The sequence below is a fragment of the Agelaius phoeniceus genome, chromosome 9, assembly GCF_051311805.1.
Source record: "Agelaius phoeniceus isolate bAgePho1 chromosome 9, bAgePho1.hap1, whole genome shotgun sequence".
Classification (NCBI taxonomy): Eukaryota; Metazoa; Chordata; class Aves; order Passeriformes; family Icteridae; genus Agelaius; species Agelaius phoeniceus.
The window spans coordinates 6,737,301-6,765,096 of NC_135273.1; the positions used below are offsets into that span (position 1 = coordinate 6,737,301).

General features: G+C 42.6%; 1 protein-coding gene across 1 annotated transcript; it reads right to left on the reverse strand.

Annotated features, from left to right (window-relative positions):
• Positions 1 to 124: 124 nt before the first annotated feature.
• SLC18A2 (solute carrier family 18 member A2) lies at positions 125 to 27,604 on the reverse strand. The gene is made up of 15 exons (XM_054637454.2): positions 27,349 to 27,604; positions 25,257 to 25,608; positions 17,464 to 17,522; positions 15,269 to 15,352; positions 12,785 to 12,877; positions 12,288 to 12,377; positions 12,155 to 12,198; positions 12,020 to 12,080; positions 8,643 to 8,738; positions 6,344 to 6,422; positions 6,045 to 6,096; positions 5,567 to 5,630; positions 4,309 to 4,428; positions 3,391 to 3,524; positions 125 to 1,640 (listed from the first exon to the last, which is right to left on the reverse strand). The coding sequence occupies exons 1-15, from the start codon at positions 27,467 to 27,469 to the stop codon at positions 1,530 to 1,532; spliced, it is 1,560 nt and encodes a 519-aa protein (XP_054493429.2). The 5' UTR covers positions 27,470 to 27,604; the 3' UTR covers positions 125 to 1,529.
• Between the last annotated feature and the right edge of the window lie 192 nt (positions 27,605 to 27,796).

A 27,796-nucleotide genomic window follows, 5' to 3' on the forward strand; every position in this document is an offset into this window, starting at 1 on the left:
CTGAAGGAGCTCTAGGAAATGCTTTCCTGCCAGCTTTCCCCACTGGTAAAGCACACTGCATAAGGCAAATCCTGAGGGGGGTTGTTCTTTTTTAATCCTTTTTTCACTTTATTACAATAGATCATGAACTTCTGTCAGATAACTTTATTTTGATGCGTTCTGAATGCATAATTATTGACAGAGCAATACTTGAAGTTTGATCCACTATATTTTTCATATTTTTTGACCATAGTATATACGCTTTACAAAACTATATGTAAACATAGTATCTATGCTGTAGTACATAAAACATCTGCAATTACATGAGAGAAGGCACATCAAGATTTTCATTTTACAAATGAAATTATACACCATGGCTGAGAAGGACATTGGGATTGTTTTTAAAATGCTTTCTTTCCAAGTCTTGTTTTTTCTAAGTGCAGACAGGGACTGCCTAATACAGTACTTCACCTGTATTGGGCTGTGTCCCCAAATGTTATGAGAGATTGGCAACAAACTGGCTGTTTCTTCCATTTTTTTAAGCAAAGAGTGTATTTGAACTCATTAAAAAAAAATGTACACTGAATTTTTAGATGGATACATAAATGCATGTAGAAGAGTTGTTTGAACTGCTCCAGTTAGCAGCTCACTTTCAGTACCTGCTAAGACTGAATACTGCAATACTGCAGCTGTTCCTAACCACTCACTGAAGATAAATAAACTGAAATAAATACGAAATATGTTAAAAGATCCAAAAGATAGAAATACAAAAGGTATCCTCATGCTGTTACATTCCCTGCTAAGGGACGGGAGCACTGCATGTTCATCCCCACTTGTTTACCTGGTGCTGAGTGTTTGGGGGCTTCACATTGCACAACTGCTTGATTAAAGCTTTGTTAGGTACCAATAATACAAATACACTCATCTCTTTAACATGTTTTCCTCAACGCTGGGGGTTCAGGGAGAAGGCAGAATTTAAACTGGCAGAGAAACTGTGCCTCTTACTTAGTTTTTTGTATATATTATTAGGACCTGAAGTTGAAAAAAGTGATAGTGCTGCCCACACTCTGAATTCCAGCTCCTCTCAATGCACTTACAAGGGTGTCACTTAAAAGGATGCATATTGGATGGGTTTTCTTTGAGGGTTGCTTTTTAAAATTTCCAATCAAATAAGAAAGACTCAAGTTGGACAGTAACCTATGACTTCAAATAAAATATGAAAGACTGTCAATGAGGTGACTTTAAAAACCAAATAGTTAAAATTCACATTTTATACAGATTTATACTACACATTTAATAAAAAATAGAGTGTAATATTCAATAAAATTAAATACACAAAGAGTAACACTATACAAATGGTCTATAAAAGCTCTTTCCCCCCATAAGGCGGTTTGCAGTCTGCTTTATAGTCACCAATAAATAATATACCTTTGGTTTCTCTGACCATTTCACTATTAAATGTACAGTACAGCTAAAACCTATTTCTGGATGAGATGTTTCACATGAACCACAGCATTTTGTACACCTAAATATGTTATATGGCTTTTCTGTTATTCATCACTTTCATATTCCTCCTCTTCTTCACCTATGGGGTAGGATTGGATGTTGTTCTGGGTGTACATTTTTGTTTTCACAGGACAGTTGTGATCCATGAGTATTGCCTGGAAGAAAAGAGAGTGTGAGTATTTCTGCTTAGCATCCAGCTGAGGCTGGGGCTGGGGCAGACCCCAAACTGATTGCAATTAGGGTAAATTTGGTCCTCAGGTCTGTGTGAGGGGGGATCTTAGTGCTGAAGACAGCTCTGGAAAATTTCTATTTCCAGTATTTCAGCCCAGGTGTTATTGAAATACATCTACCTGCTCTGCAGAGACAGTAGTTTACCCCTCCCAGAATTGATTTCCATCTATTAAAACCTGGATGAATGATCAAGAGCAGTCCTACTGCTTCAAGTAGGACTCTTTTACTGTTTTCCCCCCTCTTTCCATGGAGTTCCAGAAGAGCAAAACTGAGGATAATGCCAGGAGTGGTGGTCCCTATACTGTGCTTGACACCCATGGCAAGCTGAAAGTGGTAATCATGGTAAGAGCCAGATAAAATACTAAAATTTCTGGCCTGAAATTTCCCAAGGAGCTCTGGACTGGCTGTGTAGTGTTCTTCCTGCTGAGTGTAAATAAGTTTGGGGGTTATAATAATGCAAATACCACAGTGTTGGGACCCTCCTTTTGTCTCTCCTCCAACCTGAAAGAACTGTACATGATTTTACAGCCAGGAGCCACTTTGGGAACAGGAGCTATTTTGCATTTAAAGCTATATTAGAGGTGGCAGATGCTGGAAGGTGTTGGAGCCATGAGGGGAGACCCTTGGAAGTATGATAAATTTTATATTGCCAAGAAAGAGCAGCTGATTTTTTTTTTTTTTTCCTTTCTGTTCCTCAGCCTTATTTAATGTACAAAAACCAAAACAAACGAAACCAGTGCATTCAGCAAAGGTCATGACAAGGGATTAACTGGGATTCTGCAGTCCAAACATGAGCCAAACAGAAGGTCTCTGGCCTCACACACACCATTATTGCAGCAAGATTCCATTTTCCACCTTCTGCCAGCACAAAGTGAGCAGCACAAGCATCAGGTGCTGTCCTGACCTTGCAGAGAGGTGCCACTGCAGAATAAGACCATGGCCATGCAAAATTAGTTTCTTTTCGCCCAAATAAACAACCAGCAACTACATTTTGGGCCCAGATCAGCCTTTTTGGGGAAGAGCAAGGATGGAGTGCTGAGTGGGCTAAATTTAAAGATGGTGACACTGTTCTTACACACCCTGCAGTGGCTGGGGAGCACTGAGTGCTCCAGATCATAAGTCTTTGGTAAATTTATATTATAAAAAAAAAGAGAAGCCCTGTGGTACATATTGGACAGGAGAAGCCACTAGTTTGTAGGGATAGGTGAACTGTATGAAGGGAAGAGAAGGAAGAAAAAAGATGATTCAAAATATACTGTGGAATATTTTTTTGTATTTTTCCCAGAGGGCTATGGGAAAAACAAGTTTGAGGCACACCAAGGAATAATTTGGTCAATTGGCCAAAAGAGTTCTGGCTCCTCAAGGAAAAGGGAAATGAATTCTCTACTGACTCCACCACAGCATATGCTGGTGCAGAGGAATGTCTGCAGGACCCTGTTTATAAAAATCAAATTTGTGACTTTGTAACATCTAATGAATAAAGGGTTTGCCTTTATACATCTTGGACATAGAAAGAAGGGGGAGTTCATTCCAAAGTTAATGCTTGAGAGTGAAATACACTGAGCTGGTCCTGTTTTGAGGAACTTAGAGGCAAAGATGCAAATATAAGTTATCATTTGTTTCACTGAAAAAAAAAACAAAATAAAAAAAAAAAAGAAACCAAGTTACACTTACCATTTTCTCCTCTTTGGCAGGTGGACTTCGAAGGAAGAAGCACAGGGGAGCAAAGATGATATCCACAATTCCTATAATTGTCATGAGCCATGGGAATCCAATGGCCTTGGCAATGGCACCACCAGCAGAGGGACCTTGTACAGAAAAAAACCCTTTTCTGCAGATTGCTCTGACACAACATTTGCAGCAGCATATTTTGCATACAAGTAATTTTGTATACAAACCCCCCATCTTACAAACAGATTGGAGGAATGTAAAGGCGTGTTTGTAATTATAAACATAAATATAATTATGATTTAACACAATTATATATAATTACATAAAATATATATAAATATATAAAATTATATCATTTTTATCTGTAATAATATATATAATTATATAAATTTTATATATAATATAAATATATAAAATTTTATAAATACAAAAATTATATAAATTTACATATAATTATATAAAAGATATATAAAAGTATAATATGATTAAACATAATCATAAAACTTTCCTGGCTCCATAGCCCACATTCCTTGGGGAGATTTGAGGTGTTCCTGAGGGCAGCTGTGTCGTGCTCTCAAGGAGGCAGGGGGTCAGGGGGGAGTGATTCCCCCACAGACCCTTGGAGCACAGCTGTGGTATTAAAGTGTTCCAAGGCCTCTTTCGTCAGCATATCCCATTTATGTTCAGTGCCTTCAGACACCTTCAGGCTCATGAATTGAGCCTGTTAACTCAATAATGAAAAATTGCAGCAGGGGAGGGGGAACAGATGCCAAACACAATTCCCCCCGCTCTGATTTCTTGCAGAAAATAAGAACCTCCTCTCATAAAATCTGCAGGCAACACTGGGATTCACAGCTGGCACTGTAGCAGATTCCTGCTTTGCTTAACTGTGCTTTCCAGGCAGGGGAAGGCTGGACTTACCTATGGCAAAACCCATGCAGAAGGCAACGTCAGCTATGGCATACACACTGCCATAGACTGACACGTGGCGCAGATCCACCAGGTAGCCCATGATTGGCATCATGGAGGAGTCCACCATCCCTGCAAAACACATGCCAGGAAAATGCTGCTGCCTTTTCCTCCCCTTCTTTTAACCCCTTTTGGGTGAATGATGTGCTAAGAAGGCGTGCAAAAAGCAGCTAAAAGGATGCTTGTTCATAACTAAGCAAGATTTACATATAGAAAGCAAAGATAACACAAAATAGTCTGTGTTAGCTTTGCTTTTTATGGTGTTTGCTGTGCCTGAGGTCATGTGTGGACATGTATACAGCAAGATTTGTGTAAAAACAGTCTGTGCTAGCTTTGCTCTCTATGGTGTTTGCTGTGTCTGGGGTCACCTGTGGACAGGCACACGTGGCACCTGCCAGAGGACAGGGGAGGTGGGAGCTTAGGGTGTATCCACACTTCCCACCAAGTGTCTGAGCAAAGCTCCCACCCCACATTCCCTGCCAAGTAATTAGGGGGAAATTATCTGGTGTGAACCTATCCTGACTGAAGGCCTAAAAGACAGCATTTGCCCCCAGTCAACCAAGATGATTTCCAGTGTTTTTATCTGTCTTTTGGTACACACCCTCATTTCTGGCAAGAAACAGCACAGACAGCTCACAAAACTGCTAAGATAATTTGTTCCTGTAGCTTCTTTCCCCTCACTGCACATCCCTGGTGTGGAGATGCCCCAGGACATTTGCTGAGCACCAAGCATTGAAAACAAGGCAGGGTCCCCACTGCACAGCCCAGGGTAAGGAAAGTCACACACGTTACTTGAGGAGCACCTGTGTGTGATCTTGGGAATTCCCCTTTGTGTACAAACAATTTAAGCCTCTTTTTTCCAGTGGAAATGACTGTATAAACCCTTTTCCTCTGCAGGAAAGGCTGTGGGTTTGGGGCAGTGCACAGCTGCATTTCTAAAAACAACATTTACATTCATGGACAGGTTGAAAGGTCTCTTTAGGTTGATGGAGCAGTTCTGGACAGCCTGGGGGTCCAGCTGGTCTAAAGCAGCCTGGTTCAAACTCCCTAAGCACTGTCCCTTAATTCCTTCCTGCTCTGCCTGCCAGTTTGGGCCACAGCTCAGGCTGTTAGATCAGAATAGCAAAAAAACTGATTTTCTGTGTAACTTCATATCAAATCATTTTTACAGAAACAGCAGATTGCAAGAACTCATTGCGAATGTTCTTACCTATGGCAAATCCAACTCCAAAAGTTGGTGCTATGAGCCCATAAATGTTTTTAGCAAACGGTACCTACAAAGGAAATTTCAGGCAGTTAATTACACCATACTGCACATGCTAATTAGGTTAGCTTCTCTTTCTGGGACAAATTCTCCAAGTAGTTATGGCCCACTTTGTACAGATCTGAGAGTCTGATCCTTGTTCTGAGCTGTCATTTCAGACAACTGTGCCATTAAACCACTGACACAGTTACTATTATAAACTGCTGAGTGACAGCTCAACAGAGCAGCATGCTCCTCTCAGAGTCATCATTTCTAAAAATAATTGAAGCACTGAAATTGGAAAGCACTCAAAACTCTGATCTGGAACCCATTAACCACACATTGTTTAATAACATGCCATGAAACTCTCATGGGAAAAGCACATATTTGAAGATGAGCACACCAACATTCACATGATTTAAAAGATTTGTGATTGTCTACTTACACATAAAATGCTTATTCCCACGATCAGCATCCCGAGCAAAGCACAAAGCCACCTACCAAAGAAGAAACATCACTCAGAGATGGTGATAATGAGATGTTAGAGCTGATCCTGAATGTTTCAAAGCCCTGTCTGAAGCGCTGAGTTAAACAGCAAAAGTAGCAATGTGTTCAAAAAAAAGCCATTTTGCTCCTATAGAACAAGCTTTAATAATTTCCACTATCAATAAACTGTCCTGGGAAACACTGGAAATGGTACATGAAGAGACTGGGAGGTGATTAGTAGTTTTAAATTAAGCATACCTTCCAATTTTGTGTGCAAGTATCCCAAAAAGATTCGTCCCAATGAGATAAGAGATGCTGGCTGGAAGAAAAGCGACGCCTGAAAAATATGAATGAGAGGTTTTATCAGCAAGGATTTCAGGGAAGTGTTAGAAGAAACTAATAAATGCCAGACACTGCAATTTTGATCTGGACACATCTAATAGAGCTCAAAGAATCAAATATCCGGTTTGTTGCAGCCTCCTCCTGAAATCAAGGACATCATCTGTGAAATGCAGCAGCAACCTGATGTCTTTGAAAAAAGAGTTTTTCAGCATTAGATACAAGAACTGGTCTGGGAGAGAAGACAGAACAACAAAGAGCAAAAAGTTTTTATCTGACTGCAATAAGCTTTGGGATGGGTCAGGGAGAGCAGCTCTGCTGCAGCTCAGGGCTGCTGGAGCCCGTGCCCTGCACATGCAGCCAGCCCAGGGTGGGTGCTTTTTTTAATTTTTTAATTTTTTTTTTAATTTTTTTAATTTTTTAATTTTTTTTTTAATTACATATTGCTTTAAGTAAAATAAAAATTTTTAAAACTGTAATAGCTTGCAGATGAGGACACCTGAGTAAATTCTGTCTCTCTCATTTCCCACTTCCACGTGGAAAAACACATTGTTGGCACCAGCAGTGCTTTTCTATCCATGAGGTTGCCACAGCAGTGGCTGTATCTAGAGCAGATGCTGCTGGTGACATCTCTGGTTTAAAATCCAGTTATTTCAGCCTGTACTGGAGGATTCATCCTCTCCTTACACAGAAGTCCCAGGGCAGGACCCAGCCAGAGATTCAGGAATCAGCTGTGGTGTCAGGGTTCACAATCCCAGCCCTGCCTCTCGTGTGTGTGCTCCTCATCTTTCACCAGGACAACAGAGCTTTTCTCATTTCCTGCCTATCCATCTTCCTTCCCATCTCTCTGATATATTCATAAGGAAAAAAAACACCCAGAGGTAATTTTTAGCACAGCAATATCCTGTGATTAAAAACCTTGTGGGTTACAGTGGCGGTGCTGGGGAAATATTTAATTTCAGCCTGTGTAACCACAGCTACTTCAGTACTGCTTGGAGCTTTCTGGTTATACCAAATGGTCACACAGAGCAGACCTTGACAGCTGGAAAAGACAAATTGTGCTGCAAAGTCTTGTTAAATAAGACTTGCACAGGTTGGTCTGTAAGCTGTGGTACACTGAGGCAGAGCCATAATTTTGTAAATAAGCTTTATGCACAGTAATATTCATTGGTCAAATAAAGGTACTTTACACCTTCTTCAGATCATGCTTCAAACAGCTGGCTTCCAATTGCATAAGATAATAATTTGCTTAAAACCCTGCAGTTCAATTTACAATTTTAGAGGCTTAAAAATTTTAATTAATGCTGTCAAACCAGACTGAGTGAAATGGAGTCAATTACTTGTATCATTAAGGGGTTAAATTAGTCTTAATTTAAAATAGATATTTTCCTTCTAGTAACCTCTGTTCAATGAAGAGATTTGTAAATCTCATTTCTATTGCAGCAGTAATATGAAACTGGTGAGGGAGGTAGATAGGCAATATCTATTTTTCCTTTTTGAGGTTCAAAATACCTAAGTTTGCACGTTCATACTGCTGTATTACAGGCTAGAAGTTACTGCCAGGTTCAGCATTAAGAACTCATAAAAGGTTCACTCATTAAGAACTGCATCTGTGGCCACTCTAGATCTCAACAGCATTCATCAGAACTAAGGTTTGTGCTTTCTATAGGGTGTAATGTGTACATTAAAACAGAGCAGGGATATCAGCTGAACATCATTTTCATGAAGGATTTTTCTTTTTCTTTCAAGCTATACACTGATATTAAAAAATACCCTCATGACCACATCATTAAATTAATCAGAGATAGATGAAGGCTGAGCATTGCCCACTTAAGAAGATTCACATCAACCTCTCACACACAGTTTGTCACTCACTAGAATTTAATCCACTTTCTGGTGGTTTTTTCCTGCTCTTGCTCACCTCAAAGAGAAATTACCTGCCCCACTTTCCTCTGGAGTGCAAATGGATGCCTGGGCCATGCTCCCTGTTTGCCCAGGGACTTGGTTTCCCAAGGCTGCGTCCCTGCTAAAATTCATAACAAGGTCCAAGGTGGGGCTCCCCACTGCTTTCTGTTGAAAGGGATGATTAATTAACCACTAAAGGATGCCAAATAAAAAATATTAATTAACCCCCTGAAGCAAATAATCTTTAACAGGACCAGGACTCAGACATTCAATAGACAAAACATAGAGATGCAAACAGTGCACTGTACTTTACCAAGCTGCCATTTTTTTGAGCACATGGTCTCCATCATCCAGATGGGTAAAGCTGGTTCAAGCATAGCAATAGCCATGTTTGCAAAACAGATTGAGCCTTAAAGAAAGAAGGGGAGGGGGAAAAATAGTAGTAATTATTTCTTTTGACTTTAAAAAAACCACCATGCAAAGAATGGATGCTTTTACATTAAATATTGCACTTTTTACAGCCCTATTTGTCACGCGTCAGATGGTGATTAACATTAAATAGAACACAGTGTAAAATCACTGAAGGCTAACTTTTTATATGTTTCTATTCTCCTAGAAATTCTACAATAAAGGTTAAGCTATTTCATAATGTGAAAGTTTGCAGTGAGCTTGATGACATTTGGAAAGTTCACGAGGTCTGTTGTACAAATGATTAGCTAAAACTGCAATCACTTGGTCTTTACCTGGCCTCCTGGGGCAATAGCAGAGCCCTGTTGTGTAAGAGGCTCAGGCTCTGACCCTGTGCCACCTGAGAGCTCATCCTGCCCCACATGACAGCCTGTGGAGGTCTTGATCCTGGAAATACCAAGGTACGAGCCCAGGGATGGATGTCTGCTCCCAAAAATGGGGATTTTCTCTGGAGATCCTACAGGCAGCACTGGGGCAGCAAGCGTGGCTTTGGCTTTGAGCTTGCACAGCCCTATGAATTTCAATCTCTTTTGAATCCCTGGACCTTCAATAGCCCAGACACAGAGGATGACAAGAGGTGGAAGTGCTGGTTCAGTCTGGCTGCCAGCTCAGCTCTGCCCACAGCAGTGGGTGTGGGTCGTGCTCATCCCTCCTCAGTGCTGCACTTCAGCTCCAGTACAGGGATTAGGAACCCCCATGGCATTTCTTGGGATCCAAGATGCCTTTCACACTTACTCAAAAGGCCCTCAGGCACTCAAGGCTTAATGCAGGGCAACAGGACATGTCCCCTCTGCTAATCCCTTTAAAATGGCTTTTGGGAATCACTGCTGGAAGTGACAACCTCAGGCTTGTGTTCCCTTTCTTCCTAATATTTACAATCTCTGAATTTCAGGAAAATAGATTCTAGACTCTTCCAGTCATTTACTATACAAATTTTACCTTTTTTTTTAAAAAAAAAAGCTGTATTTTTCAGAGGTCAGAGAGACATTATTTCTCTCACAGGGAGTTCCTCATCACAAGGTTCAAAACCAAATGAGCACTGATGTCATTCTTTGCTCAGAGCTGTCAGAATATATCAGACTATTCCTGAAATGACCTTGCTGGCTAGCTGGCTCATCCCTTCCCCAGGCAAGGAGCAACAGCTCAGCACTGCTTTGCCCTAAAGACAAGAGCCAACCTTTCCACTTGGGTGCAAGCTCCCAGAGTGGGTCTGTGAGGAGCCCCAGTTAAACACCTTGGGGCTCTCCCAGGCCAAAGTCAGCCAGGCTCAAACAGCTTCCTTGATGCTGGAAAAAGCATTTCAGGCTGCACAAGGTGCAGCCAGAGGAGGCAGGACCATTCTAACTAAGACAGCTTAAATAGCAAAGGCTTTGCTATTTAATTAAATATTCGATTTAATTAAATATTCTATTCTGTTCAGTTTATTCTGTTCTGAACAAAGCTCACAAAGGAAGGAGAAACAGGTGTGGCTGCACACTGTTGTGGATCCTGCTTCTCCCTAGGCCAGGAAGCACCCCCAGAGCTTGCCAAAGCACCCAGGGATATGGTGATAAAGGTGCTTCAGACCTGGAGAAGTGCCCCAAGAGAAAAGTGAGAGCCTGAGCTGTGCTCTGCAATCTCAGGGCAAAGCCCAAGAGCCTGCTGCCTCAGCAAAGCTTCCCCAAAAGAAAACAAATTAGTTTTTTCCTCAGTCTTGCCTGCAGCTGACCTTACTTTAAAGTGCCACGTGTCAAGGGCATCAATCCTGAATCTTTTCCTCCTTGGATGGGATTAAATGTCCTGTGCTGGCCAGAAGGTGGGAAATTGCAGCCTTCCAGCTGAATCCCATCTCCAGAGCCAAGAACCCCCCCAGCTTTGGCAGAGTGCCACAGACGTCAGTGGCATTTTCCTGGGAAAGAGCAGTACCCAGTGAAAAGCTGTCCCACACCTTCCCAAGGTGTGCTCATGGTGATGCCTGCCTCAGCTCTGGGTTTTGGATCTGATCATTCAAAGCAACTTGTCTGTCATGCAGCTTTGCCAGGCAGTAGCACTGATTTTCCTGCAATCCCTGTCAGTGAGGTTTGAACCTGACTTCACTCCCTGAGCTCCCACCAGCAGGGAATAAACATCTCAGGGACATTTCTCCTGCCCAGTCAGGGTACTGATGGCACAGGCTGTGAGGCATCACCTCTGACACAAACCAGGGCAGTTGACAAAACCAAATTTGGTCTGCAAGGGAAATAAAGCAAGGAGAAGAGGCTGAGGTCAGAGAACATCATCTGCACTGTCCCAGCACTGGGCAGCCTCTGTCCTGGGAGGCAGAGACCCCAAGTGCTCCCCTTAATCCCATTGATAATCCATGGGGATTTCTCATATTTTATATCATTTAACTGCTGTAGGAGAAGTTACTGAATCAGCTGAATGACAAATCTGATCTCTTGTCACAAGAACTGTCTTTGCTATACTTTTATTCAGTGGTTTTTTTCCTGCACCAAGAATTTCTCAAGCAAAAGGGTTTGTGTAACTTAAGTCACAGCTCAATCAAGTCACAGAATCAAGGTTATGATAATTCCCTAAAATCAGCAAGAAACAGAAAACTTCCAGAAATGCCTGGAAGAATTGAACTGTTTGACAAGCAAGTTAGGATGAAGTAACAGAACTGTGAAAATAATTATCTGTTTCCAGGTGTTTTGTCAACATTAGAAAGGGCCAGGTTTAATTACAGACTTCAGAATAAACATTCAGCAATGTGCAATGCAAAAAGGCAAACTTCTCTTGAGACAGAAAGGCTCATCAGAAAAAAAGATACATATAATACCAAACACCATTCACCATTCCACCAGACCTTTTCTGAAATACAACAATTCACACTCAAGAGACCAAATTTACTCCCTCTTCAAACAGAAACAAGGTTCAGTGTTATTCCCTGTGCTGGCAATCCCTCACTCTGAAAGCCTTGGCCCAAGTCACTCACAGGAAGTTTCCTGGCCACATCTCATTGCCCCAGCAGGCACCTGCAAGTCATTAGTGGCCTCTCAGTTGGAAAGACACATTTATTTCAAATTTTCTGCCTATTGTGCTTCTGCTGGTTCATTCATCCTGTATTACCAACACATTCTTAGATCTTTGCATAAAGTAAACCAGCAAATGACAATGCTGTTAAAGCAGCTCAGCCCAAGGCATGCCAAGGGGGTAGGAATGACGTCCATGGCTGGTTTAAAGAAGGAAAAAAAGGCCTGGTACCTGCTGCAATAATGATGTATGGGTCCTTCAGAAGTGTCAGTAAAGGTGTCCCCTTCTGACTCTGTGAAACAAAAACTTGGGATTAGGAAAGGCAAAGTGACACCCATTCCTGCAGTGTTTTACCTTAATACTCACTTCTGCCTGTGTTCTGGAGGGCTGCAGGACAAGTAGCTGAACAGCTGTGAAAAGAAATGCATGCTGTGACTGTCCTGCAGGACGGGATGGATGGCAGGAGCAGGAATGGGACGTGCCTCAGGGACCTACTGACCTCCATCAAACAGAGCCAGGGCTGCCAGCACCAGGAAAGGAGAGCTCTTCCCCACAAACTCATACATGACACTCCCAAAAGGGGGCCCCACTGCCAAGGAAAGGAAAGGACACACTTGTGAAAACTCTGACAGAACAAAACCCCTGCGAGCGTTCGGGCACCCTGCTACGGGCACACAGCGACCAAAAATCCAGTTTGAAAATCCCACAAAGATCATTGATCATGGCAATAACCATATTCTCCATTCCCCACAAACACTGTGCAGTGTAAACAAATCCCAAACATCTCAGAGATTACTGCCTGACATGTGAACCCACACAGGGAATGCCTGCGTTGGGAAAAGCTGTTCCTCACATGCACCATGAATCCACTCTGGAGACTGCACAAGACCACAACACCCAGAGAGACCCTTCTGCTGCTGCCAGAGGGCCCAAGAACAAGCTCTGGGATGGCTGGGGGATGGCTCCTTCTGCCAGCAGAGCCTCCAGCTCACTGACCTAATACTCCCATAGCCAGGCCTCCAAGTGCAATTCCCATCGCGTTGCCTCTCTCTTCATCATCCGTGTAAACAGTGGCAAGCAATCCCATCCCTACAGTTACAAATAAATAAATAAATAAACAAATAAATAAACAAACATAGGAAAATAAATAAATTAAATAAAATAAATAAAGAGACATAAGAAAAAAGCACAGCACAAAATTAGGCATCTGTGTGGTACAGTTTATGGCCATCATTTGCCACACCTACTAAACATTATACAGAAATAACCAAGTGTTTGGGGTTTTGTTTTTTGTGTGTGTATATATATATGTATGTATGTATGTACATATATTCCCTCCCCATAGAATCAACTTCCAAGCAAAAATGGTTCTGGCAGCACTGATGGTCCCCGAGTTCTATTGTGCAGTATTAGTCAGGTAATTTAGTGATGCCCTTATTAGTTAGATTCTTTATTCATCTCTCTCACAGAGCTTTTTGATGATGCTTTCCATGAGCAGAATCAAAGCTTTTGACAAGTATTCACCATCATTTATTCATACTCAGAGTGCACAAAGGTCTGGTGACCACTTAGCTCCAATTGTGGACAGTGCTCTGGGCAGGAGGTATTATGCAGAACTGATTGCTTTGTAAATGAGTATTTCAAGTTCAGCACAAAAAAATTAAAGGATCCTTTTGACCTTTATCTTCACATGCCTTATTTCTGCACTTGATGATGAGCCTTCATTTCACAAAAGGAAACATGAAGCCTAATTTGCTTGTCTTTTTGTGGAGCACTCAGACACTGCAGATGTAAATGCTGCAGAAGAGTCCTTATAGAAATTAATAATTCTGTTTTCAAATCAAGATTTACATAGGACTCAATAGATAAGTTCTGCAGCTACACAGAGAAGGAAAACAATACATTGCATGGTTGGTCACTCAGTAAATACCATCCATCACCAAAGGAGCAGAGGCCCTGAGTGGATTACCATGCTTATTGAAAAGAGTGGATGACATCAAATTGTTTGCATGAACAGCTGGAGAGCTGCATTAGAATTCACCATGAATGTGGGATTTGGGGAAATATTCTGGAAGAAAAGAGGGAGGGGGAAATGCAAAGACAATAACACAAAGTTCTAGGACATAGATTCAGATCTGTGTGTTCTATCGCACGTAGATAGGAATGACTGCAGACACAAACGCAGGGGAGGAAATGACTGCCAGCAATGGCTCACAAAATTTCCTTGGCTGTGAGACACAGGGTGAGACTCCCACTGCTGCTGGCCCTGTAAGGAGCCAGAGCTTCCCCCCAGAGCTGGGTCTGGCTCTGGTGCAGCTCAGGGAGAAACCTGGGGCTGCTTGGAGACCCTGCAGAGAATGGCAATGAGAGTGAGCGAGGGCTCAGAATAACAGCGGTGAGAGACAACTGCAGGAGCTCCAATTTAAAAGCAGAGAGGGTAAAACTGATGTGAGAGGTGATAACAGCCTTGCAATACAAAAGAGAGCCAGGAAGATAAAGAAAGGAAACTGATCTTTGTGTTCTCTGCAGGATGGCAAGCAGAAATAAGCTCACATGGCAGCAAAGAGCCTTTAGATGAGACATCAGGAACAAAACCTTCCTGACCATGAAGGTATTTAAGCACTGAGCTGGATGCTGAGGGCAGTTCTGGAGGCTTCTGAGGTCAGGCCTGTCAAGTGTGCATGAGGAATGACAGATATTAAGTTGATCCTGCCTTCAGGAAAGGGTGGACTAGATGGTCCCTTGGCCTTTTCTGCTCTTTTGTGTTCATTGGCAGAGAAAAAAGAAAATCTTGTGCTCACCTAGGAGCCCATAGCTCAAGGTGCCCCCTTGCACAGGGACTGAGTTACAGCTGAACAATCATTTTCATTCTGGCATGTCTTCCCTTGGGAAAGCTTGACTTGCAGCCCTAGCTGATGTCAGTTCCTGCCATTGCAGGAAATTTTTCCAAGATTGGAATATTCAGCATGAACAATTTTCTCAGGCCTCAGCCTCAAGAATGCTCAAAAAATTTGGGCTGAAAACCCATACTCCATTCTACCTACTCATTTAAAAATGAGACACTTTTTTTGGAACTCTGGTACCTAAACTGGCAGCCAGCATGGTAAGCCCTTGAAAACAACATTTTATAACAGAAATTTCCATAACAGACAGTGCTGCTGTTCTAACTGTAATAAGTACCAACATAAGTTCCCAGTGACCTTTAAAAGGGCTAAAAATGAATTTAAAATGTTGAAGACACAGGTGCAGAAATCCCAGGGAGAGTGCAGTTCATTTAGTGCTCTACCTTACTGCAACCCAAATACCAAGGAAGTCTTAAAAGACATTTGCTTTTGAGCTACTTTATATAAAATAGACAGAAAAACAAAAAAAGAAATTGATTCAACTGAATATTTTTGTATTAATTATTGAATGTGCTGATGAAATTAAATTAAAAAAAAAGACTGAAAGTGATTTGCATTTTCCTCTATCATCTCTTACCTGCCACAGAAGAACAAGAGGAACCCACTCCTTGCAGGGACCTGGCAATAAATAGTAGTGCATAGCTCCCAGAGAAGGCAAACACTGCAGGAAAAAAAAATGAAAAACAGAGGTAATTTTTAAAATTAGGTTAACTATAACTAGGTTAAAAAGTTAGATTTCTTGAAACTATCACAAAAACTTCCTACAATTCAGTCAAGTGTTTACAGTGACTTGTGCCACTTTCAATGCTAACTGCATTATTTTCCCTTATTGCATTTAGATGTGTCAGTGTTGAATTGCTCCCAGGTGTCTCAGCCTCCAGGTAACACAGAATGCAAGAGCCCAAGCAGTTTTAACTAATTACTCAGGATTTGATTACAGCTGCTCTGGTTCAGCTGCACACAAGAGGAGTAATAAGAGTTTTCTTCCCAGCCTCACCTCTCCAGTGTGGAGCTCCAGGCACTGGGGAAGGCAGCTCTAACAACACTCACCATGCTTCCTCCAGTAATGAGGGCTGGAGAGAGGTTTTCCCCTGGTGCTGCCAGATGTGTGCAGCACAGCTGGCTGAAGGTGCAGGGAAGCCAGATCCCCCCCCTTCAAAACCTTCAGCAAGTTCCTCCTCCTGCCACTGGCAGAGAAACTGCACCAGAGGATGAGCCACTCTCTATTTCCCAGGAGATTTAACCCCAGGGTTCACCCCAGCCACTCCCTGCCCTTTGGGACAGAGCCCCTGGATGCTGCACTCAGCCTGGAAGAATTGCTCTGTTAGACAAGCAAGTTAGGATGAAGAACTGTGAAAATAATTGTCTGTTTCCAGGTGTTTTGCCAACATTCCCCACCCACAGTGCTGGAAAACAGGAGTTTCTCAGAAACCCAACCACATCCCTGCTTGTAGAGCCCATGTCATTGTCAGTGTCAGTGTCATTACATCTACAGTGAGTTTATAAAGCTTTTTCTTTCAGCTCCCATCCCTTGGCCACCTAGGAATTTTGCTGGGCAGGTTATAGCTGCAGGAAGGTGTCATGCACCAGCCAAACATGGGATCCACGTGCACTCCTCCCACCTGCCCTGTGGTTGTGCCTCTTGGGGCTTTTCACCACATTTTACAAAAATCCCTACTGTGTGGACACATAAAAATAAAGGGAAAAAGGATTTCAGCAGATCAGCAGCTCTCTCCTCTGCCATGAGTTAGGCTCCCTTCTCTTATCTACATCCCAACCAGAATTCATCTAACATGTTCCTAAACCACTGAATTGTCAGTGCCTCTAAGACCAGGTCCTCTTCTCTAGTACTTCAGTCCCCTTGATGATACAGTTTTAGGATCATAGAACCACAGGATGTTTGGGGTTAGAAGAGACCTGAAAGATCACCTGGCTCAGTCCCCTGCCATGGCAGGGACACTTTCCCCTTGACCAGGCTGCTCCAGCCCTGTCCAACCTGGCCTTGAGCACTTGCAGGGATGTGCCATCCACATCCCCTCTGGGAAACCTCTCATTATTCTTTCTTTTATGTACAGAGGACCTGGAAAATTGTTTGTCCCCTTCCTTTTTTTGTCACAGGCTGTAATACATCTTACATCTGCCTTCTGAGGCAAAACCAGCTCTTTCACTGATCCTCACAGGCTTCTAATGAACCTTGATGTCCTCTGTACTCTTTCTGTCTGGGCCACAGCTTTAAATGTCAGGCCAAAGCCAAGCACAAAGCAGCAGCTGAAGCCTTATCAATGCCATTAGAGCAGGCACATTATCTCAGCTGACTGGCAGGCTGTGCTGCTGTTTGCACATCCCACAGAGATGTTTAGCAGCACTGTGAACCTGTTGACTCATACCCTGCTCACGAGCAGCCTCACAATCTTTCTGATAAGCCCCCATGGTATCTGCCTGTCCAGGGCCTTGCAAGACAGCTCTCCCTTGGCTGTTCACAACTGTCTGAGCCCTGCTCCAGATCAGAAAAACCTGGAAGGCTCAGCTAAGGAAGAGGCCTGCTGAGGTGGGATGAAGGGCTGTGATCCCTCAGATCAAGATCTCTTGTTCAATCTCATCAGCACCACCATCAATGTGGAGCTGACCCCAGTTTTCCCTCAAATTTTCCCTCAAATTTTCCTTGGGAATTAGTCCCCAGAGATCAACCAGAAGAATTCCTAGTGATAATTATTATGGACCATTCATTTAAAAGTTGTGCCTGGGCCAGACCAAGTAAGATGTGACACTTACTGATTGTTGAAACAAACATGATGCAGAAGCCAGCAAACAGTGGGATCTGGTAGCCTATTCTGGAAAACAAAATGAATATTCACATTTCTGGGGTTTTGAGTTAGTCTTACACGAGTTCACACACCACACAAACCCAACCTGTAGTTTCTTGGCAGGCTTTGAACTGTTTATTGTGGACCACATGGTCATATATTTCCACATCACAAACCTCTTTTCATCTGACACAGCAGGCTTTTCATCTGAAATCCCTGGAAAAAATCCTTCTCATGATTGCCCCGATTGCCCTGTTCTCATTTTGCCTTAATTGTTCCCAATAAAACCCCTCTGGGGCTCCATGAGGTTGCCAAAGATATGCCAAGGGAAGATTTCCCTGAGTGTGCTGAATTTTGAAATACCCCAGTCGTGTTTCAGTGCTCATCTGTTTCCATCCTCATCAGACAATGATTATAATGAGACATAGTCAAGCCAATGGCTTTTTTACTGGAAAAATTTGTCATCAGCTTTTCTGGGAGTTTTGCCTCAGGAGCACTGGAAGTGTCCCAAAGAGCCTGAGAATAATACTTCTGCTTTCCATGGGTTTAGGAGCAGAAATGGAGCTGATCAAAGCTTTCTTCATCAGCCCATTTCTTCATTAGGACTCCAAACAGCCTGTAGAAATGCCTGGTTGCTCCAAGTATTTTCAAGTTTCCAGGAAATAAAGAACTCCCTGGCTGGGAAGCAATTATATTTTTTGAGCAGATAAAACTGAAAATTCAAGCACCAAAAAAAAAAAAATCACAATATATTATTTTTCACACCAATAAAAATCTACCCTAGAGTCCAAACCTAGGTAGCTCTGAAGAGAGTGTGCACACCCCATCCAGCACACTTTGTTCACAGCTTCATTTCTTGTAGGATTGTGCATCTCAAATGTATTTGCCTGGACATTATTTAATGGCCAAATTCAGGAGTACTTTCAAAGGATTTCAGTTTGCAATCATTTGAGAGTGTTGCACATTTAAATGGGCAGCGTTGGCCAAAGCAGGTCAATCAAATAATGGAAGGGTCAAAAATGGCCCTTTTAATGACAGTAGTCATGGCATAGACAAACCAAAATAATTATTCTCAGCTTTGTTTTTGTATTAATATTTTTATACAGTCAAGAACCTTTGATAATGGAAAACTCCCTCGAGTGCAGAGCTCAGTGTTCATTGTTTGTCTCATTCTTGTGAATGAAATAAATTGAGCTTTCACATGGTATTTTGCCTTAAATCACCACTGCACTAAAATATGACAAAAACATATTATAAAACATATTAACATAGATTCTCCTAATTGAAATCTGTAAGTGGGTGTTGTAAATATCCAGCAGAGCCTGGTCACTCATGTGCTACTCACCTGAACTGGTGTCTCCAAAGCAAATTAAATCCCTGTCACAGACTTTCCCTGCAGCCTTAGGAAAATAACTTTAATCTCCCAGCACCTTCACACATGATATATAAAAGAGTAATACTCTTTTTGTCTGCTTTATTTAAAGGGAATGATGTTTTTCTAAGCCAGCCTTTCCCTTGCAGTGTGTGTAATAGGTATTACATGATGGGATGCTGGTCTCCACTGGTGTTTCTATGTACACGAGGAAATAAAAAATGACCTCTTGCCAAATTCTTACCTGCCTCAGAGCTGAAGTGAGCACTTCCCAGTGTAGAACAGGCCACAGAGAGTTTGATCACAATTGCTCTGATTTTGAGTTTTTCAATTAAACAAAGCACTGAGAGGAGTGCAGACAAAAAAAAGTAAATAAACCCTGTGGGTATGGCTACTGCTGGTGGTGGGCATTGTCAGTGAATGTCTTTATGCCTTTTCCCACTGCAAAGTAAAGTAGGGCTGGGTCTGTCAGGGCCATCCCAGATGTATCTAGGATGGAAACTGCGAGGGAGAATTCTGATTTCAGTTCAGGAATCAAGCAATTCATAGACTGGACACAGGGCCTGTGAGATAGCAGTTTGCTTCTGCTACAAGTACACTGAAATGGTGTTCAGTTACTGCATGAAGAGAAATGCCATCCAAATTGGCTCCCACATTCACATTTCCATCATTGCATCAGAGACATGAGCTGGGAGATCTTCCACAAACATTCACAAATTAAGCACAGAGCAGTGCTGTCATACTAAATAAAGGAGATTTCAACTCTTCCAATGGGCTTCCTGCATCTGGGAACTTTCTGGTGGTTGAAGGCAGGAAGAAAACAAACATTTTGGAAGCCACTTCTAATGCTCAGTGTAACACTGTTCAAGCTTTGTTCTTAATTTTTGCAGTTGCAGATCTTATTCTTCCTTTTCCTTGGACAAACAGGGCCACAGCAAGGTGGAAAGTGACACATGGCAGAGGGTGGGAGTTGAACAAGTCCTTATAGTACTCTGGAACTATAATATTGCTCAGAGCATCCCCCAAAACGTGGAGATGCACAATTCTGGAGTGCATGGAATTGCTGAATTCTGCCCCTGCATGGAATTGCTGAACCCCTAGAAGCCATGCTTGGGCTTTCTCAGGGGACAGTCCTGCCCACATTGCTTTAGATATGCAGAATGTCCTTTCCTGGGCAATCCCAACACACCCTGCTCTCAGCAAACCCTGAAACAGCATCCCTAATTAACAGGCAGTTGTGCTGCCACAAATGTCCAACCTGCAGCTGCACTCCCTGCTCTGTTCTACAGGTGTTGAGAGCACACACTGGGAGCTTGTGCTGAACAAGTGCACTATAAATAATCATGAAAAGGAGAGGCACCACCTGCAGCAGCCAATTCCATGATTCTGCCCCTTGGTCCTGGGCCATTCATGTGAAAAGTGAATATGCAGTTTTTCCTCAGCCATGACACAGCACCCTCCATCACAATTACCTCTGCATTTTGTTCCTCTGCATGTATGCAGCACCAGAGAATATTACAGCCTGTCCTCTCCCTTATCTTTTCTTATTACTACAGCTAAACATATAATTTTCTTGGGCACTCCTTTCAAAACCCTCCAAGCAATTCTGAAGCAGAGTCCAGCATGTCTCACCAAGGCTTCTTGCAGCTAAAAGTGCTTATTACAAGTATTTGTGATCTCTGGAAAAGTCTGAGTCACTGGCTGAAGGAGGGAAAGGAAAGGCTGCCATGGCTGGAGAATGATGCCCAGATGAACTCCATTTCAGTCCCTGTGGCTCCAGATTGTAGGGCTCTCAGGAAATGATTTATGCCCATTAACAAGATTACTCCAGACTAAGACAGCAGATTGTTGGTCCTGTGCAACAGCACAATAAAGGTTACATTGACCAGGTGAGCAGCTGTGGATTATTAGAGCCTAATTACCAATTAGAGTGCTGCAAATCCACTGGTTCCAACCTTGCTGTCACACAGCTCCACGTGAGCACCCCTTGCTGGCTCTGTCCTGGCTGGAGCTCTGGCTCTCTTCCTCACTGCCAGTGAAGACTGGGGAGGATTTATGGCAAGAATGTGTTCCTTGAGGTTCTGAACCACTGAATATGTGTGGAGTTCAAAAGGAACAATTAGGGTCAGCAGGGACAGGGTGTGTGGTCCCTGTGCTGGAGCACGGGGGAGGCAGAGGGACAGAGTGACCTGAACAGACAGAACAGGTCACTTCAACCTCTGCCAAAACCTGAAAGGAAAGCTCTCACAGGAACTGAACTGTAAAAAGTAGTTACAAATGTTATTTATTCCTCTGCTTTCTTCTCTGTGTGTGTCTTGAGCATGAACACACCTTGGTCCTAGCTACTCTCTCTCTCATGCTAAGGAGTTCAAAGCTGTAGCAAGGATGGTGATGATGAAAATAGCTACTAATTTTTTACGTTTTTTGAGGCTGATATGAATAAAGACAAGGTTAAAACTACAATTTTTTTTCAGACTAATGAATAAAAGAAGGGGACACACCTGGCAGAGGCACTGACTGTCTCTGGTGGTTGAGGGGCTGGCACAGCTGGGCTCACAGCCTGGTCCTCTGAGCTTGCTGAGAGATTGGTAAAAGCAATGGAATGAATCAGAGAACCACAGAATGGCTTGGGCTGGAAGGGAGCTTAGACCCCATCTCCTTCCAACTCCCTGCCATGGGCAGGGACACCTTCCACAGGACCAGGGTGCTCGGAGTCCCATCCAGCCTGGCCTTGGGTACTCCAGGGATCCAGGGGCAGCCCCAGATGCTCTGGGCAGCTGTGCCAGTGCAGTTGGATACAGCAGGTGGTTACAAAGGCAGCCTTTGCCCACTCTCTTCACAGGGCAGCTTCAGGCAGAGCTTTCAGTCTGCCCCTGCCAGTGCCTCCTCCTCACAGAGCCCTGTGTCAGCTGCTGTGCTTTGTGGATAGCTGCTCACAAATGTCACCACCAGGAAAAACATAATAATGTGCTTCTGACCCACAAAATCTTGTCAGCTCTGCCCTGAAAGCGTGCCAGGGTGGGAAGTGAACTGTTCACTTCCTATGGCAAAGCCATCACTGGTGTTTGCTCTGCCAGGACTTTGTTAGGGCAGAAGGAACTTGTATTGTTTCAGGAACTGCAAACCTGTTCTCTGAGCCAGGTGTGTCTGCTGTTCCATGAAAAGAGCTGGGCTTTAAATAAGAAATGGTTTTTGCAGAGCATACTCCTTGAATGAAACCAAGTCTGAAATTTGTTTTTGAAAATTTAAAGTTTCAGTAATTATAAAAAAGGGAAAACAAGCTCCAAAACCTTCAGAAACCTTCAGAAAAGCTAACACATAGTGATTATTTGCACAGACTGATATGAGTAGAACATCCTGTTGCTGGCTGTACAAACTCAAAGCCAGTGCCTGGTGAAAACCAGCACTTGACCAAAACTCTAAACCCCTCTAGAACAGCTACATTTGATTGAAAAATAAAAATCCCTGTACACAGTGTGCTACTCATTTGAAAAAGAAACTTTCTGGGCATCTTAACCAACTTGAACACAAATCTTGAAACAAGCAATCATTTCTCCTTAAGCTTTGATATTTTGCTGGAATTTTATAGAAGTAATAAAGGCAAAAAGTTTAACACTAACCAAACAGCTTATCAGTGGTAAGGAAGAGTCTATTGATAACCCAGATATTTTCTGTTTGATTTATACAATCACACATTCTAGCTGATCATATACATTATTATTAGAAATTGTCAGCTTAAGAGGGGGAGGGTACCTGATAACTTCTACAGTTAATTGATAAATGTGTTAACTGATATTTCCCACTAAACATTTCTCAGAACCAAGGCAGATACCAGTACCAAGATACAAATAATGCATGGAAGAAAACCAGTGAACCCAAAATTTAATTTAGGGCCACTTTGCCATCAAGGCACTCACTTCAGCTGTATGAGGGAAGAGTTTTTCCTGTGGGATGATGGGATGAAGAGCTCCTTGTTTTTCCTTCTCCCACTCCTGTGAGCAAACCTGCCCCAGTGCCCCAGGCAAAATCCTGGGGGATGTTTCCAGGAGGAAACCTCAGCTCCCAGCACTAAAGCTCACTCTGGTGTGGTGCCAAAAAGGGAGATGCTCCAGGAACACCTCCTGCCCCATGGCCAAAGCAGGGATGCATCACACACATCCCAGGCTCCAGGGCACAGGGGTGACCACACACCTTTCTCCTCATTTGGCAGGCACTGGAAATGATGGTGCTAACACAAAACCAGCAAATATCAATAGGGCAGCCATGTGGGCAGCTAGGAAAAACTAGAAGCACATCCAAAGAACTATTATAAAAACATCATTTGATGTTTTGTTACTTTACCTGCAGAGGAGCTATGGCACCCTCACTAAACAATGTGGGTAAGAAAAATCCTTCTCAATTTGCAGCAATATTTGTGCAAAAGTAATTTTGTGGTGGTGTACTTATATCTGTGTAGGTGATATGTATTGGTGGTAAGGGGAAATGAGAGAGAAATGAAACTGTCTCTCTCATTTAGAGCTTTTGTGTTTAGATCAGTTCCAAAGACCAAGCACAGATTTTGAATACATAACACTGTGAGTCCAAAAATGCTGCTTAGCTCTCAGCTGGATACTTTTTATGAGATTGAAAGGAAACACTCAGACTATATATTTATAAATATATATATATATATTAGGTTTAATAGCATATATATATATATATATATATACACACTGTATACATATATAATGTATGTATATACACACTATAAATATATATATATACCCTAAATATATATATAGTGTATATATATAAATCTATATATATAGATTTAGACACACACTATAAAACCTAAACAAGGTAGTTTTGGCTTCAAAACCTGAAATATCTGTCATTGGAGTGTGTTGGTTGTTTTAAACATTGCCACCTATGATGGACCTTGATTGCTTAAACAAAAGTGTTCTACAAGTACAAATTTCTGCTGCATTTTCTGAAAGGAATAATTCTCTGTGAAAACAGCTTACATATGAAATATGCAGATCATATGTACACTAAATACAGTTTGGAGATTATTTCCTGCAGAGATTGATCTCATAGTCTGTTTGGGAGGACTGAAACTGCTTCTATGGGGAGTGGTTACACAAAATTCTAACAGTGAAATGAAATTTATTATTAACATCAAAAATTTAAATGGTATTATATATACTTTTTAATCTTCATGTTAACATCACCAGTGCTTGGATTTGGAAAGGGGCTTTAAAAGCTTGATCCTAGCTTAAATAAATTTTCTGTGAAGTCCCATTTAAACATATTTGGTTCAAGACATCATGTATTTGCAAGAATTTAGAGGGAGCAATTAGGAGAGTCATGGGGCAGAGTCATTTACTGATGGGAATGTGGGACCCACTGAACCTGGTGATGAACATGGCATCAGCAAAGTTGGACATTTGTTCACTTTTCCCTGAAGTCCACACAAATTTCCCACTGATTCTCTCCTCAGACAAGTCCAAACCACCACACAGGAAGAGCTGCTCATCTCAGTGACAGCAGGGAAGGGGTCTGAGCCCTGCCTACAGTGTCAATATCATCTTTGCCTAATGTGGATGTCACAGGAATATTGACAATTCACAATCTTCATGAATTGCATTGTCTTTTGGCCTCCTATAACTATATGGGAGATATTTCAACAAAATCACAGAGTAATGAGGTTGGAAGAGACCTCTGAGATCATCGAGTCCAACCCATGCCCTCACACCTTAACCAGGCTCTAGCATCAAGTGCCATGTCCAGGCTTTTTTTAAACACATCCAGAGATGGTGATTCTACCACCTCCCTGGGAAGAGCCTTCCAGTACTTTATTATTCTTTTTGGTGAAATTTTTTTCCTAATATCCAACCTGTACCTTCCCTGCCATAGCTGGAGGCTGTGTCCTCTGGTTCTGCCAGTGCTGCCCGGTAGAAGAGACCAACCCCAACCTCCCTTCAGGAGAGTGTAGAGAGCAATGAGGTCACCCCTGAGCCTCCTCTTGTCCAGGCCAAACACCCCCAGTTCCTTCAAACATTCCTTACAGGGCTTCTGTTCCAAGCCCCTCACCAGCCTTGTTGCTCTCCTTGGGATGCGCTCAAGCATCTCAACATCCTTCCTAAACTGCAAACACCATCTTAGCAAAAGTTTCTATAAAAACCCAAGGTCTCAGGAGCTGGGGGAAAAGTGTGAGATACTAATGGCTGATGTGCAGCTATTTTGGAGAGGGTGTAAGCATTTAGAAGTGTTCACCAAATGTATTTCACTAAAATATTCCTCCAGAAGGCAGCAATCCAGGGAGAATTAAGAGAATTAAGAATAACCTGTTTGAAACACCAATCTGGGCTAAAACACAGGTGTGGGATGGAGCAGCAGCAATGCCATACCTGTTTGTCAGGGGCCCTATGAAGGGGTTGGTCATCAGCTGCACTGTTGCTTTTGAAGCAAACAAGAGGCCGACCCTGACGTTCTCATTCAGCAGCTCCTTGTCATCCTTGGGGCAGTCAGAGGGAGAGGGAGTCACCCTGACAAGCATTGGCTCTGTCTGGGTCTGATGCAGCTCTGCAGGCTCTGTCTTGTCAGATTCATTTCCAGTGAGCATGGTGGAATTGTCGTAGTAGGAGAAGATGCTCTGGAAATTGTCCATGGTTGCTGAGGGGACGTTGGGTTTAGCAGTCTGGATTTCTGTGGCATTTTTCTGGTGTTCGATGCTGTAAAGGTAACTGGGAATTATTGGCACTGGAAAAACAAATAGAATACATTGGCATCTTACTGTCAGGTTATTTGGAAGTGGAATCACCAAGCTGCTTGCTGTGCCATTGATCACGAAATACAAGGCTTTCCTACAGGGCACGTTCAGAAACACAGAATTGAAAGAGAAAGTTGCTCGTGGGAAAAAACACACCCGTAACTCAGAAGTGCAGGTTAAAACAAAAAGTTCATTTACACTGATCTTTATTTTTTGCCAGTTTTCATAAGATTTCCATAAGGTTTTCTATACATACATCATTAAGCAAAATATCAAAAGTATCAAAACCCATGTCTGAAGCCCCTTTGTTGCACGTGGCTGCACAAGTCCTTTTATTAGGCTGTGGAAGCATGAATAATGAGAAGAGCATTCGAATGATTATTAAACCAAAATATAAAAAAATGCTATATAAAACATTTCTAAAATAAACCACCAAAATATTGATAAGCACCAGGCATAAGAAGGAAAAAAAGTAACAGACCTATATCAAGGAATCAGAAATAATATGTTGATGTTTGCATGTCCTATTATTTTAAAATTTACATTGAAAAGATCATCCAAAAGGAACCATGTTTACATGTTTTAAGATCTTGGCTGCAATTTAATTGCTTTTATGTGTATCTCAGACATTAGGATTTCAGAGTTTGTAAAAACAGATGTCAGGTTCATTCATTTTAATTCAAGTGACAGAATCACCCTTTCCCATCTTGCATTTCATCCTGAAAAAAGCCCAGCCTCTCAAATCTGCAAACTATAATAATTTCTAGGGCCTCTAGCGTACATATTACTAAACAAGCAATTAAATATTACTAACGTTATAAGGCAGAAGAATAATGTAAAAGAATTCCAAAATCAACTTGCTAAAAATGGATTTTTTTTAACTAAGGTCTACCTTGTGCCATCAACTTTTAAGCTGAAACCCCTTCAAGGAATTCAGGAGTCAGATTCAGAAGTTGAGTCTGAAGCATCACCTGAGAGCTGGCTCTGCACAGACCAAGTCACTTCCAGGAGAACCATGAGCATTCAGGTGTGTTTTGTGTGCATATCCATGAGCATCTGGTTTCTCTGGACTAGATTCTTTTATTTCACATAAACATTTGAATATGAGGAGTTCTAAGTCTACCAGTCAAAAATATTCAATTGTTTTACTTGAGTAGATTTCTGAATCTTGACACTGTGCCACTGAAGCCATTAAAAGTTGGATCTTAGACTTTGATCGAAACTTTTATTATTTTATTAAACTAACTCATGGAAGTGCTTTTCTTAAAAGTGACTTAGATAGTTTTCTTATTAACCTATCATTTTAAGAGCAATGTGGGGGAAACAGAACTATCAAAAGGAAACAGGCATCTCCAACGTTATCTAGCCTGTTGTTTCAGTTGCATGACCACAGGAGAAAAAATGATGAGCTAAAAATACTGTTATCTGCTGTTCTACAAAGTATTAGTGGCGTTTAGCAGAGAAAAGGAAAAAAATAGAAAATAAAGAGAGAAAAAAAGGAGTTATTAAGACCTTTTTATACCATTCCTTATCTTGCCATTAACATGGAAATAAAGCAAGACTTTGATGTCCACGGCGGCGCGTTTGCAATGCCTGCAATATAATTCACGGTTAAAAACGAAATTAATCAGAATTTGAAAATGTTGGGTTTGAGAGCATTAATCGGGCATTCAGGCAGCGCATCTGCAGAAGCCGGGGGAGGGAAAGCAGCCCGAGCCCGTTTCACCTACCGACCACGGTGAGCAGCATGTTGTCCAGCAGCAGCGCGATGAAGACGATGAGCAGGATGAGTTTGCGGGACTGGCGGCTCTCCCGCAGCCAGCGGAGCAGCCCGAGCTCGCCCCAAGCCATGCTCCGGCCCGGCTGCGGACACACGGGGACCGGCGGGGCCCGGGGACCGGCGGGGACAGGCGGGGACAGGCGGGGACCGGACGGGGACCGGCGGCAGCCGCGCTCCTGCAGCCGCGCTCCGCGCTGCGCTCCCGGCGCGACCCCGGCGCTGCTCGGCGGGAGCGGGAGAGGAGGAGCGGCTGCAGGAGGAGGAGGAGGAGGAGGAGGAGAGGGGCGGCTCCTCTGGTCCCCGTGAGAGCCTGGGGAGCGCTGGCCAGCGGTGCGGGGCGCGGTGCGATTCCTCTCCTCTGCCCTCCTCTCTGTGTGCCCCCAGCCCAGGCAGGGATG

Bases quoted from the DNA above. Each gene is read 5' to 3' on its own strand.
- SLC18A2 (XM_054637454.2), bottom strand. From the start codon at position 27,469: ATGGCTTGGGGCGAGCTCGGGCTGCTCCGCTGGCTGCGGGAGAGCCGC. The intron at 15,353-17,463 runs GTAAGTGTCACA...TTTTTCCTGCAG, and splicing joins CATGTTTGTTTCAACAATCA to TGTTTGCCTTCTCTGGGAGC. The intron at 12,378-12,784 runs GTCAGTGAGCTG...TTTCCTTGGCAG, and splicing joins CCTGGCTATGGGAGTATTAG to TGGGGCCCCCTTTTGGGAGT.